Source organism: Camelus ferus, chromosome 9 (genome assembly GCF_009834535.1).
Source record: "Camelus ferus isolate YT-003-E chromosome 9, BCGSAC_Cfer_1.0, whole genome shotgun sequence".
Classification (NCBI taxonomy): domain Eukaryota; kingdom Metazoa; phylum Chordata; class Mammalia; order Artiodactyla; family Camelidae; genus Camelus; species Camelus ferus.
In genome coordinates this window covers 62,542,891-62,557,196 of record NC_045704.1, presented here as the reverse complement: position 1 = coordinate 62,557,196, position 14,306 = coordinate 62,542,891, and the positions used below count along the sequence as shown (strand labels likewise).

The 14,306-nt window shown below is 34.8% G+C and overlaps 1 protein-coding gene across 1 annotated transcript in view; it reads right to left on the bottom strand.

Annotated features, from left to right (window-relative positions):
• Positions 1 to 14,306, bottom strand: part of RSBN1 (round spermatid basic protein 1) — a 41,044-nt gene that overhangs the window by 5,264 nt on the left and 21,474 nt on the right. The window contains exons 3-6 of the mRNA XM_006193142.3: positions 8,399 to 8,536; positions 7,656 to 7,798; positions 1,516 to 1,683; positions 98 to 206 (exon numbers count right to left, since the gene is read on the bottom strand). Coding sequence (XP_006193204.2) covers positions 98 to 206; positions 1,516 to 1,683; positions 7,656 to 7,798; positions 8,399 to 8,536 — 558 coding nt within the window. The remainder of the gene's footprint in view (positions 1 to 97; positions 207 to 1,515; positions 1,684 to 7,655; positions 7,799 to 8,398; positions 8,537 to 14,306) is intronic.

Sequence of the window (14,306 nt, the reverse complement as noted above, 5' to 3'; positions counted from 1 at the left end):
CAACTATAAAATAAAATGGGTAAAAATACTTATTTCCAAAATCTCACTCAAAGAGTAATAAATAAGTAATAAGTAATAAATAAGCTAAAGTCATTACCTGGGAAACCGGAGGTTCATGAAGGTCTAACTGAAGTCTCTGTACAACGTCAGTAAAATCCTCAGCATGAAAACAAATCACATCTTTGGTTATACGAGGTTGGTCACTCCTAAAATTAGCAAAATTAAGCTTTAGAAACAAGCATCTCATAACTGAAAGTGATCACAATGAAATGATAACAAAGAAAATGACAGTTCCTGTACACTAGCACAGAAATAGATGCATAGATTCTAAGGACAAAGTATATCTTTGTTTCTTTAATCAACTTAAAAAAAAAAAGCTGATTTTTTTTTTAATTTAAAGAAATTTTATTGAAGTTTTGTCAGTTTACAATGCTGTGTCAATCAATAAAGCCACTTATAAAAAAATGAAAATTAGCTGTTGTAAAACTAAAACATCAATGACTAAAAACAAATAGTTTTGTTGTAAACTAGTTACATTGGCATCCTCTAACCACTCTGCCCACATCTCCTTGCCACCCTATAATGTCAACATCAGGGCAGAATGAAATGGAGACCTCAAACACATCTCAGCCATGCAAATGTTATACCTTTCAGTTTTCAAAATAGCAGAAAAAAGCTAAATGATCTTTAACTTGAAATACTTATTGTCAACCTGTGACTGAACTATATACTTCTAAGAAGAAGGTCAGATGAAACTCAACCATAATATTGAAGGCCCTGAAGGCATAAATATGAAAAACAAAGTAAAACAGCTTTTAAAAAAGCTAAATTCTATGTTGAGCCTTGTTAAAACTGGGCCCCAACCAAATGTAAAAGGGTGCAACCTCTATGAAAAACAACAGTTAAGAACAGAATTACCATATGGTCTAGCAATTCCACTTCTGGGTATATACCCAAAACAATGCAAGCAGGGACATGAAGAGCTATTTGTTCGTAACAGCCAAAAGGTGGAAGCAACCCAAGTGTCCACTGACAGATAAATGGATAAACAAAATGTGGCATATACATATAATGGATACTATTCGGCCTTAAAAACGAAGGAAATGATACATGGTACAATATAATGAACCTTAAAGATATCATGCTAACTGAAATAAGTCAATTATAAAAAGATAATGACTGACTCCACTTATGAGGTATTTAAAGTAGTCAAATTCATAGAAACAAAGTAGAATGATGGTTACCAGGAACTGGGGGGGAGAGGGGAAAAGAGAGTTATTGTTTAATGGGTGCAGAGTTACAGTTTTATAAGATGAAAAAGATCTAGAGATCTGTTTCACAACAATGTGAATATACTTAACACTACTGAACTGCACAGGTAAAAACAGTTAAGATTTTAATTTTATGTTATGTGTATTTTACCATACTTTAAAAAAATTGTCCCCAACCTTTCAAACTGAGTCCATATCTTAAGACAATATAAACCAATCATGCAGTTGAGTTCTATTAACTTACCATTCACCAAACTGTACAGCTTTCAAAACCCCAACAGCAGCCGTACTCTGCCAGTCAAACCCCTGACCTACATGATCAGCATGAGCTCTTGTCCTATCTTCAAAGAGGACTTCACGGGGTTCACTGGTCCGAGGTAGGTACTGGAGATTTTTAATTTCATTCATTGATCTGTAGTTGATTTGGTTGTGAAGTAAAGGAAGGGGACAAAGCATTAACAGCAATAAGGCAAAGAAGTCTGCTAAAATACCAAATTTTAAATACAATGAGGGCTGAGAGGGGTTCAATCATTTTGATCATTAGCATTTAACACACTAGAGTGTAAATGCTGAATGTGATTACCTTCTCTCAGTACGCCATGGTAACACAGAAGCTCTGTCTTTGATTTGGCTCAAATGTAGTGTGTGAATATATAAAATTTAGTTGTCTATGAAGCAACAGAAAATACAATTCAAAGTTCAAGGCTGTATGTTTCTTTGCCCTGAGTCATTTTTAACTCTCAAAATATTCTACTAGACTTGATTCAAGGCGGCAAACTGAGCATCTACGTGATCTCCTTCCACATTAAAATGAAAGTAAAAGGCTTCAAACTAATGTGGCAGGGGTAGGGAAGAGTAGTGGAGGAGTGGATGAGTGTACAGATGAAACAGAATTGGCTGTGAATTGACAACTGTTGATATTGAATACATGGGAGTTTATTATATTTACCTTCTGCTTTTTTTATGTGTGCAAAACCTCCTAAATGTAATAATCTAAAGGTGACAGTAAAGGAATTAATATGAAGCAACAAAGGAAATGAATCAGTGAATGAACAAAATCAACACATTTCTGGAAGATGAAAAATGACTAAGTGTCTTGAACTAATGAAACTGAGCAGAGAAAGCCACAGGCCTAGACTATATAAGAAGGGAATGGCAGCTAAAAAGGCAGCAGGCCTGCCCAACAAACCTTGGAGAAACCTAAGAGTCAAGAGAAAAAGGCTAGTATAACGATGCTAATGGATAGAAATGAAGTTAAGCTGAGAAAGAGCCAAATAAAGTGAAATTCTGCAGATAAACCTGTCACCTGCCACCTCGTGGTAGAAATCTGGACAGTCAGGCATTTAGCCTCATGGGTGACCCACCAGCAGCTATCCTTCATCTTAATTTCCCTGATAAAACTCTGATTTTTATTAAGTATCTGCTCCTCCCCTATAAGGAACCTCATTCACAAGCTCCAGAGGTAGATCCTGACAAGTTCTGGCAAATTATGCTAAGCTTATTTGCCAGTGACTGATTTAGGAACGGGCATGAATCTGGCTAGCAGTATGAGAGGCAATCTGGAATATGAATGTGGAATATACAGGAAGACTTCTGGGAAGTTTCCTAGCTCCTAAGAAAGAAGTAAAAGGAGAGAGTCTCTTCTATCAGATGTAACCAGATCCAGATGTGGTACCTAGAACAGCTACAGCCAACCAGCAACCATAAAGGAAGCCACTGTAAATACAAAGCCTAGGCAGAGAATCACAGAGCAGAGAGGAAAAAACCTGGTTCCTTTATGACAGTACTGAGCCATTGACTATATGGTGCCTAGAGTCTGCCTCTCTGAACTTCTTGATATACAGAGGATAACATTTTATTTTATGAACCAGTCTGAATCAGTTTTATTGCTTGTAATCAAAAGTATCCTGACAACCAAGCCACCATACCAAGCAGCCAAAAAAACCCTGCATGTTCTTCTCTAAACATACTGAACTTAACCATACGATTAGAACTAACATAATCCTCTGGTATTTGGAACATCCTTTAATGTCCAGTTCTATGCCTGTTAACTCTAAAGTGAAACCCACCTATTGACAAGCCTCACTGAAATACAACTAGAACTCCCAGTAAGCCAAATGCTTTATTCCTTAACTTGAATGGGTCAACCAATCACCAGATATATGAAGATAGCCAATGGCAGCCTGACAAAGACCAAAATAAACAATGCTGAAATTAAAGGATTTTGTCAGAAGCCAAGAGTCAAGTAAATGTCCCAAAATTGAAAGCAAAAAGATAAGTAAGAAACATAATAAGAAAACTGAAAGCAAAAGGATAAGAAATAAGAAATGAGGATAATCAAACTGGGTTCATTATTTAACCAACAGTAGTTTCAGGAAGAAATAATAGAGAAAATAAATAAATTACTGAAGAAACTAAGCAATAAAAATTCTGAGAAATGAAAGGGGACACGAATCTTTAAGTTTAAGGGACCCACCAAAAAACAAAAAGGATTTAAAAATGAAAATAGAATGAAAGACCCAAATAAAGACCCAGAAATATCACTGTGAAATTAAGCTTTCAGAGAAGAAAAGAAAGCAGGTTACTTACAAAAGAACAAAAATTACATTGGCATTAAAACGTCTCTTAAACAATAGATACCAGAAGACACAAAGGCAGTGCTAAAAATTCTAAGGGGAAATACATCCTCTGAACTCCAGCTAAACTATCACATTTAATGACAGAAAAAAATTTCCAGACATATGACTCAATACCTACCTTTTCTTACAATATAACTTGCGCATGTTCTCAGACAAGAAAAAGAAACAAACCGAGGAAGACAACCATAGGTTAAAGCAGAAAACTACTAAACGGGAAGTCCTAGGTAGGGAACTGTGAAATAAGCTTTTCACACTGAGGTAAGAAAAGAGAGTTCCAGAAGATTTCCAGGTACAAAGTGACATGTTAGAGCAGACAGTATGATTAAAATTCTGGATTCATTAAGATAAAAGCAAAGAATGCAATGTAACTACCAACACTCTACCCCCAAAAAAGGCTATATAAAAAGGCAATACCCAAAGGCACAGTAATAGAGGAAAAGGTCAGTGTGATTCTAGAAAAAAGTAATGTATCTTAAGCAATAAAGAGAGTAAAAATCAGCACAATCCAAATATGAAACAAACTAAAATGCGGCACAATTTTCAGTATCTAGGTGAAATAAAGAAAAGAAAGATCTTTTTGTGTATTATTCCTCTGAGTGATAACAAACCACTGGAACCCTAGAATGCAAATTTTAGCCTATTAGTTTGGTCTGCAGTAAACTTACCTACTCATAATATTTAAAATGCCATTTACTGGTTTTCAAATTTTAGAACATACCTATTGACAAAGCATATAATAGAGCCTAATTATGTTTTTAAAGGAGACTCTGAATTAACCTCAACAATGTAAAAGCACAGTTAACAAAAGTAGAAAGGGGATGAAGAGCATAAAGTAAGGGTCATTTAACTATCTGGAGAACCCATGAAGGGAAGGAATCCCTATCTATTATACCAAAAAACTCACAAATTTCTTGTCAAAGCCTTAAAACAAAACAAACAAAACAAAACAAAACAGGCATTAAAAACAGAAATTTTTTTTGCCTTTGGTAAAAAGGTGTTTGCCTCTGGAGGCAAAGGTGGCCAGGTTTTTCATTATAAACCCTACTATACTGTTCACTGTTTTAAAACCCTGTACATATATTTCTCTAGAATTCATAAATTTAAAGATCATCTTCACTAGCAGTGCCCTTGATAACTAGACAGCTTCTCACATTGATTTCACCACTTTAAGCAACAGGGTATTCTCATTAACACAGAGAGATGACATTAGTATTTAAGTTCTGTTTTATTCACTCTAATTCAAAGTGCTTTTGAATGCCTCTCCTAAGAATATTTTATCCAATAGAAATAAGATTTAATAGCACCTCAGGTTAGTGGAGAAATAAATAAATGATGTTGGTACAGCTGCCTAACTACTTGAAAAGAATGTTAAACTAACTCTCTCCCTTCATACTGAAAGGAATACTAGCTAGATAAAATATATAAATACTGAATTCACCGATGTACTAGAAGAAAATAGTAGGTAAGTATTTTATAATACTAAATGAGAGAAGGCCTTTCAAAGCCTGCCACTGAGAGAAACCTCAGAGGAAAAGATCAATCTGACAACATATAAATAAAAATTTCCGTGAGTTAAAAAAAAAAAGAAACTGAAAAAAACGGAGTAAAGAAAAACCTTTAAGCTAAAGTTTATGCTAAAAGAAAAATGAGAAAAACTTGCAACGTAAGAAAAAAATAATAGTTATAATTAATACACAGGGATTTTTACACATTAAAAACACCCCAATAGAAATATGAGTAGAAAAAATTAAAAAGGAATCACAAAAGAAATACAAACCCCTAAAAGAAAAGCAAATTAAAATAACACATTTTTGTTCAATCAATCAACAAAGTTAAAATGAATGTTGGTGAAGGGTAGGGGGAAAAGGTACTGTCTCACTATATGGGTGAGAGTATAAATTGGTACATTCCTGGAAGTCAATTAGGAATGTGTATATACTTTGAGCCTTTAGTAATTTCTACCAAGAAAATAAACATGCACATGCACCTCCCTCCCTATCAACCAGTCAGCCAGCCAGCCCTCTAAGTCAGTCAGCCATAATCAATATGTTGTACATGTTTAACAACTGGCTTTAGAGGGTAGAAGGCTGATTTGTAGCTCATATGCTGCTTTCTGTGGTATAAATACTCTCAACATGGCCAATTTCAAGCTACTAATGTGACCTCACTCAATGTGGAATTGCGAGGCTAATAATCGCCCTATGAGCTGGTACAAACAGGCTCTAGCATATCACTGTCATGTTTGTCAAAACACCATTTATATTGAAAAACTGGAAACAATTTACATGAATAAAGAATTGGTTAAATAAATCTTGATACAACCATACAGTCAAAACTACATAGTCATTTAGAAATGATGATATGGCTGCATTTTAATGTAACACATAAATCTAAGGGGGAAAAAAACAAGTTTTAAAGTAAACATCACGTAAAGAATGAGTTCATTTAAGTACAAAGAAAATTTATGAGCATACATGGACCAAAATTTGAAAGGTTAATATGCCTAAATGGGTGGGATTATAGGTATTTTTTGCCTTTTTACTTTTTTCTATTATCTGATTTTTTTTTTAAGTTTATAATAATCAGGAAACAAACAATGGTCATTTCCTTTTGGGAGACTATAGAGTAAAGGTATACAATACTTAAGAATTAAGACTATCAAGATTCATAATCATGATGTACAATTAATGCTATAGCCTAGCAATGTGCAGAAGTTTTGGTTTACTGCCATGTTTTACCATGCCACCACCTTGCATTCATAAATAGTTCTTACAAAGTATTTTCATGATTATCTTAAGTAGCTAGGATTATTTCATACTTAGTTCTAGTATCACTCTCCTATGAGCTTTAAGGTAAGGTCTAGACCAGTCCATTAAAATTCACTTAGGGGTTTTTATTATAGTCTAAGCAAATATAAATCATTTCCAGTCTCATTAAATGAGATTTTTTGTAGTACTAGAGTAAGTTAATCTACATTTGTTTTAAGCAAAATAAATTTTGTCTGAAACAAAAAACCTGTTAGCCCAATATGAATTACTACAGGAGAATACTGATTTCATTCAGTAAACACTGATCACTTGCTATGTGCCATGAAGACAGAGAAGAATAAGACTGTCCTCAAAAAAAGGCAAAATTTAGTAAAAACCAAAAAACTGTAAACAGATCATTAATGAACAGAATGATGTGTAAGCACAGAGAAGGGAACGACTAACTGTCTAAGGAAACAAAGAAAAGCTTCACAAAAGAAATGATGTTCAAATGTTTTGAAATTTGTTAAAACAGTTTGCCAGGTAGAGAGGAAGATAGGGGAGAGGATGCCATTCCAAGTAAAAAGAACAGCACAAAAGCACAGAGTTGTGAAAGACCATGGTTTAGAAACAGAATTCAGTGTGGCTGGAGTGGACTAGAAGCAGACAAATCTAGAAGAGATACTGTTGGGGCCAGATTATGAAAGATCCTTGTAAACCATACAAAGGAGTTTGAGCATTTATCTTGCAGGCAGTTAGGACCCAGGTTTTAAGAAAAGAAGTAAAAATTAAATTTGTTTTTTGGTAGGATTCCTTACTCTGATAACTGTGTAATGAGTGAACTGGACTAAGGAACTGACAACTAGAAGATTTACTTAACATAGCTCTTCAAATAATTTAGACAAATGGTTTTCAAACTGCTCAGATCTCAATCATTTCTATAAGCAATCGACTAAAATAAAGTGCTTTTTGATTATTTGAGAAAAGTAAATGTTTACCGTCGTCTTTTGAAGGGTGACTTTGGCATATCTGCTGTAGGGATCATCTGCTCTCCTGGCCTTACCCACATGATAGGCCCATCATCACTCTGGGACCTACACTGGAGTCGAAGGCTGGAAAGTGTACCCCAGGGCAAAGTCATCTGGAAGTCAGATGAATAAGTTACATTAAAAAAAATTTTTTTTGCTAAGATTTTTTTTAATTCTGTTTAAATACCAGTTTAAGAAAAGTTGAAGAGCATGATGAATATATAAAAACAGAAAATGTTATACAAAGAAATCAAATGCATAATGAGACTTAAAGTGATTTTGTTCCATTTAGTAAACAGACATACTAACCATCAAAAAAAAATTTTTTTTAACTATTTACAAATTAACCCTTCACACCTAAAAGAAAGCTTGAGAGGGGGAAGTGGGTACAGCTCAGTGGTAGAGTGCATGCACAAGGTCCTGGGTCCAATCCACAGTACCCCGATAAAAACAAAAAAAGCCCAAAAAAACAAAGCAAGCTCTAAGAAGTTTATATGTGTACATAAAGAAAAAAAATGCTTCATTAGACAGTAATTTATATGTTAAAAAGAATAATTGAAGTTAAGTATTTTATATCAATAATTTTCTAAACATTTCTATTCAAAACAGTGGAGAAAATTTAATTTTAATAGACAAGATTAGCTTAAAACTTTTTAATGGAAAGTGTCCATTTAAGTAATGATCAGAACTTTAATAATTTGAAAAACACTCACTTTCAGAAATGGTGATTCTTCTAACATATCAAGGAACTCTGGAAAATAATCACCAACTTCTTCATCTACTGCTCCAACAAGACTTATCTGCCGCATAGGACCTGCTCGGTAGGTGCCACAGCAGTATGTCCTATTGACCTGAGATAAAACGAAAGAGGGGGGAGAAAGGACTGAAGTACACTGTAATATAAGAATTAGGATAAGGTATCATTTCCAATGTTGCTATTTCTTCTACATACTAAGAACTCCAAGGTCAGTACCTTGGATAAAGTCAATAGTTACAGAAAGGCACCCTAGCACACTGACAAATACGTTGATATATGTGCCACAAACAGAAATTTCAAGTCCAAGTTGGTCTATGGTCCCAGCATCTCAAAGAAATACTGGAAACATTAAGATATAATTAAACTTCTCAGAGAATGATGATTTTGGAACTTTGTAAACACTTTAAAGTGATCTTTATTAAGGAAAAAAAACAGTAAGCAAATTAAAACTGGCAGGGCAGGAAAGAAAAAAAGTATTATTGTCAAATTAATCTTCCATACTCACTTTGCACTCCCTAGCTTGAAAGACTTCACATCAGGCCATATACCCGGATGACTGTTAGCAAACCCAATCTCCCATTACCTCCGTGTAAGATCCTCCACCCTAGGCAGCCTAATCGTTTTCTCTAAGCAACTTATGCCGAACTTATTTCTGTCAGCACTGATTTTTCTCTTGCATCTGTCCCTTCTTAGAATGTCCTCTTTTCTGACAACCTAAATCTTATCTTTCAAAGATCAGTTCAAGACTTTTCTTCTGGAAGCCACCCTGATCACCCTTCATAATCTTTCCTTTTTCTGAAGTCTAATGTCACCTACAAGCACAGAGACATTTTCTCTGTATCAACTCTCTAGTAAACTTAGCATATTCTATACAAATTTGTAGCCCAGAGAATCCTAACATTCAAACAAAATCTACCAAATGATTCAATGCAAGCTTCTTATTATTCTTCTGGTCATCATCTCACGTATGTTCTTAATATTCCTATCCCCAATTCAGAATGGCTGTTTCTCAAATGTAGAGACAGATCCTGTGTATACAGATGTCTAGACTAAAAACATTGGATTCTAACCAGGATTTCCACCTCAGATCAGTAACCTAGCAAATTCTACTTTAGCTAAGATGTAGACGAAACTGAAAAAGCCTAACACGTAATTATGCTTTTGTAAGGTGGGTCTCTATTAAACATTCAAAAAAATTGTTTTTAAGAATCAATTGTTACTATTTTGCCTCAACAGAAAGTATAAATGAACATCTAGTACACAGTTCTTTACTATTAAGTTCTTCAGCAGGATTTTCAGAATCATCCCACTATTTTTTTCCACAGACAATTTAACATCATCCCACACATACACATAAACCCATAAAAGGTCTCAGATCTTGTTATAAACAGCAGTGATTTCCTAATTCCTTACAAATCTTTCCCCCAAAATCTCCTTAGGTGATCCTTAAACAACAACTGCCCAGGCCAGAATACTTTGCATATATTTGTATGAATTACCTTCCATTTCTTTGTGTGATCACCATGTGTAAAAAGCCAGTGTAGAAAGTCTGGGAAAGAGGATGATTATGGGATATAGAGATAAAGAAGGGGAAGCAAGGGAACTTTTCTAAGCAGTATTCTAGCTTTTCTAAGCCTAGTACCCAAAATGACTACAGCAGCTTTAACTTCAGCACCAGTTCTAGGAACACTACGCTTTCTGGGCTAGTAAGAGGTATCAGTCTCCTCCGAATACCACCTGCCACTATTCCCAATTATCAGAAATGCCTTCCAAGAAAGGCTTTCAAGCTATGTGATAAATTTCTTAAAGACCTGTCACAATTTAAATCTCACTTAACAGACCAATCTTGAAGAAGTACACTGCCATGTGGTAGTTTTCGTTAACTTACTTGGCCTGCTAGTTTTGAGATTATACAACTCTTAATGGATTATTAATTTGAAGGGATTCACATTACTTTAAATTTTGCACACAAAGTTAGACTGAATTAACATTGTTATATCACAGTATTTCAAGTTTACCTAATTTAAATACCACTAAATTCAATAGCATTGCACTGAAAGACAACAAAAAAAAATGCAAATACCTAGGATAATTAATATATGACATGAATAAATATAAAGCATCCTTTCCTATTTGGAAAGAGAAAGAAAATGAAGAGGAGAAATTGTTGAATATGTTTGCTGAGCCTAGAAATAATCAGCCATTAAACTCTGCCCCTCCCAAAAACGTAGTAGTAATAAAGCTAATTAACAGTATGTATCACTTGTATTGAATAATTTAATAAATGCTAACGTTTCCAATGTATTTAAATAATTAACAGCACAAATTCAAAGATGGAAAAGCACTTACGGCCAGAAATTCAACGTGTACCAATTGTGATACTAATGCCAAACAAGCAAAATAATTATTCTACTCTTCTTTTTAGTAACAGAACTTCCTGGGAATATAGCCAATAAGCTAGACTCCTTGGCAGCTAAGTATGATCTGTGACTAAGTTATGGACAGTGAAATGTTAGCATAAGTTACATATGCAATTTCTAGAGCATGCCTTTGTAAGTAAGTGGCTGGCTCTCCACATCCTCTTTCTCCCTTGGGCCAAGTTCAAGCATGCACATGACACCACCACCAAAGGAAATGGCAAAACTTAAAGACAGAAGGAAAGCAGAATCCTGGATGACATCACGAACAGAGCTGCTTACTTCTAGACTTGTTACTCAGAGAGAAACTTATTTTGTTCTAGCCACTGTATGTGAGAGCTCTCTGTTATTGGTGGTTTAGCCTGTATCTTGCACACTTTATACTAAGGGAGGCAATACTCTGTATTGCACAGATTACAACACCTGGATTATTATCTCCTGCTCTGGGCTAAAAAAAAGTCTATTACAAGAGCACAGCCAAAAGAGAACAATTAAGATGATTAGTGACTTGGAAACCATACAAATTTTAGGAAGAGTGATGAAATTAAATATATTTCGAAAGTATTTGACTTGAAAAGATTAAAGTAGACACATAATAATCTTCAAATACTTGGAAGCTTATCACAAAAGAGCAGACTCACATAACTTTAAATAAAGAACAGGATGTACAGGAAAGCCGCTATCATCCACTCAATTAATGTTTACTGTGTATTATATGCCAGACATTGTCCTAAATACAGATACAGCAAACCAGACCCATTCTTGGCCCCTGGAAACTTACAATCTAGTAGAGAGAGGCAGACACTACACAAGCATTTAATTATAAACTGTAACAAATCTTCTGAATGGCATTTGTAGGATACTATGAAAGAGAACATGGGATCCTGATATAGGGGATAAACTATTCCTCAAAGTAACGGTGAATTAAAATCTACAAAACAAGTTTAAAGAAAAAAAAATCCTTTAAGCATCACACTTTCCAGGGTCTAAAAGAAAGCTACTGATGCTGAACAGAAAACAAAAGAGAAAAATAAACATGAGACTGGAGAAATGAGCTGTGGCTGGGTTAGGGAAAGTCTCAAAGACTACATTAAGAATTTGGGAAATCACTAAGGATCTAAAGTAGTAAGAGGAAAGGAAAGTTACCCGATTTGCCTTTATTTTTTTAGTGGGGAGTGGGGCTTGGGGTTTGGTTTTGTTTTCTCAAAGGGACTCTGAAAGACAAGAGACCAGGTAGGTTACAAACAACAGACTAAGCCATTAGCAGTGGAGCTGATTTTAAAAAGTTTTTTTTTTTTAATCTGAAAAATATCCTTGAGATAAAATTGCCTGGACTTAGAGAAAGATCAGTTATGACAGAGGAGAGAAACGAGTATCAAGGATGTCTCCCATGTTCTGCCCTTTGTAACCTCATGAAGAAACTACTCTTTCTGTTGGAGGAGAGGACCAGGTTTGGGTGGGGAGGTGGTATCTTCACTCTGGGACATGATGAGACTGAAGTGTGCACTAGGCTAAATAATGGCTCCCAAAGATATCCAGGTCTTAATCTCTAGAACCTGTGACTGTTATATGCTACAGCAAAAGAAGGGATTTTGAGCTGGGGAGAGAGCCTGAATTACCCAGGTGGGCCCTAAGTGTAATCACAAGTGTCCTTATAAGAAGGAAGCAGAGGGAGACTTGGCCACAGAGAGAAGGTGATGTGATGACAGAAGCAGTGATTGGACTGATGCACTCTGAAGATGGAAGAAGGGGTCAAAGGCCAGGAGATAGTGATGGGCACTAGAAGATTAAAAAGAAAAAGGCAAAAAAAAACCCAAAAACCCCACAAAACAACAACAAAAAACAAGCAAACCCAAAAACATATATAAAAAAATTTCAAAAAAGCCAGATTCTCCTTCAGAGCCTTCAGAACTGTAAGAGACTAAATTTGTACTGTCTTAAAGCACTGTTTGTGGTAATTAGCTAGAGCAGCGATAGGAACTAATACAAAGTACCTTCGAAACACCCAAGTGCCTGTGTCAAAAAGGTATATGAGTTTGAAATCAGAAGAAATGGTGACTTGAGGATATAAATCCGAGTCATTGGCAGTTATTGGAACTTTAGTCTTAAAAGAGACTTGATTAGAGAAAATAAAGAGAGTTCAAAGACTAGGGGTCTTGGAAAGCTCCAAATTAAAAGAATACAAAAGGGAAAGAAAAGCTAACAAAAAACAATGTAAAAGAGTTGTCAAGAGGTCAGAGAGGTTAAAAAGAAAACCAAGAGAGCACAGTATCATGAAAGTCAAAGTAAGAAAATATTTCAAGAATATGGTCAAAATGTTGCTGAAACGTCTAATAAAATGAAGATGAAAAACGCCCACTGGTGACCTTAGCAAGAGCTATTTGAGAGAAATTATGAAGGCAGAAACCAAACTGGTATGGAGATATAAGGAAATGGAGACAGCAAGTAGACACAATTTTTTTTAATGGAAGTACTGGGGATTGAACACAGGGCCTCCTGCATGCCAAGTACATACACACTCTACAAATGAGCTATACCCCACCCCTAGACAATTCTTTCAAGAAGTTTGTTTATAAAAGTATGAGTTGCCCCATAATCTTATTAATAGAATGTTATAAAATTTTTGGATTTTTACTAGTTGATAAAACTGGCATCTTCTTGGTTTTAATTTCATTTTCTTAGGAATAAAGTTATATATCTTTTCAGATAAGATTAAAGGACCATTTGTATTTCTTTTTCTGTGAACTATTTACAATCCTTGCTTATTTTTATACTTTGTTCCTAGTATTTCTCGTTATCTATTTCTAGAGCTCTTTATAGTTTAGGATGGTTAATCCTGTCAGTGACAGAAATTTGTCTTTTGACTTTATTTACAGGGATTTTTGTTCTGTTTTAGTCACAGTTAGAAAGACCTTTGCCACTCCAAAGTTATAAAAGAATTCTTCCATGTTTTCTTATATTTATGGCCATCTTCTACATTTAAATCTTTGATTCCATTTGGAATTGATCATGGTATATACAGTGATATGGATACTAAGGTAAATTCTAGATACCCTGATGTCCCAACACTACATTCTCTCTGCCACCAAAGATTTGAGATGCTATCATTTTTACTTATCAAATGCCTATATATATTTGGGTCTATTTCTGGACTTAATTTTTTCACTGAACAATGTTCATAAACTAGTATACACCTACTTAATAATTAAATCTTTAGAGTGTATTGGTATCTTACAGGGCACTCCTCCATCACTCCTTTTCTTTTTCAAAGTTTTCCTGGCTGTTCTTGTCTGTTTATTTTTTCATATAAACTTCTAAATCAGGCAACTGTCCCAGAAAAAAAAAACAACCATTGGTATTTTTATTTGGATTATGTTCAATTTATAATTTAGGGAAAATCATCATTTTGATGTTCGTTCTTCTTAATCCAAGAACGTAGAACATCTT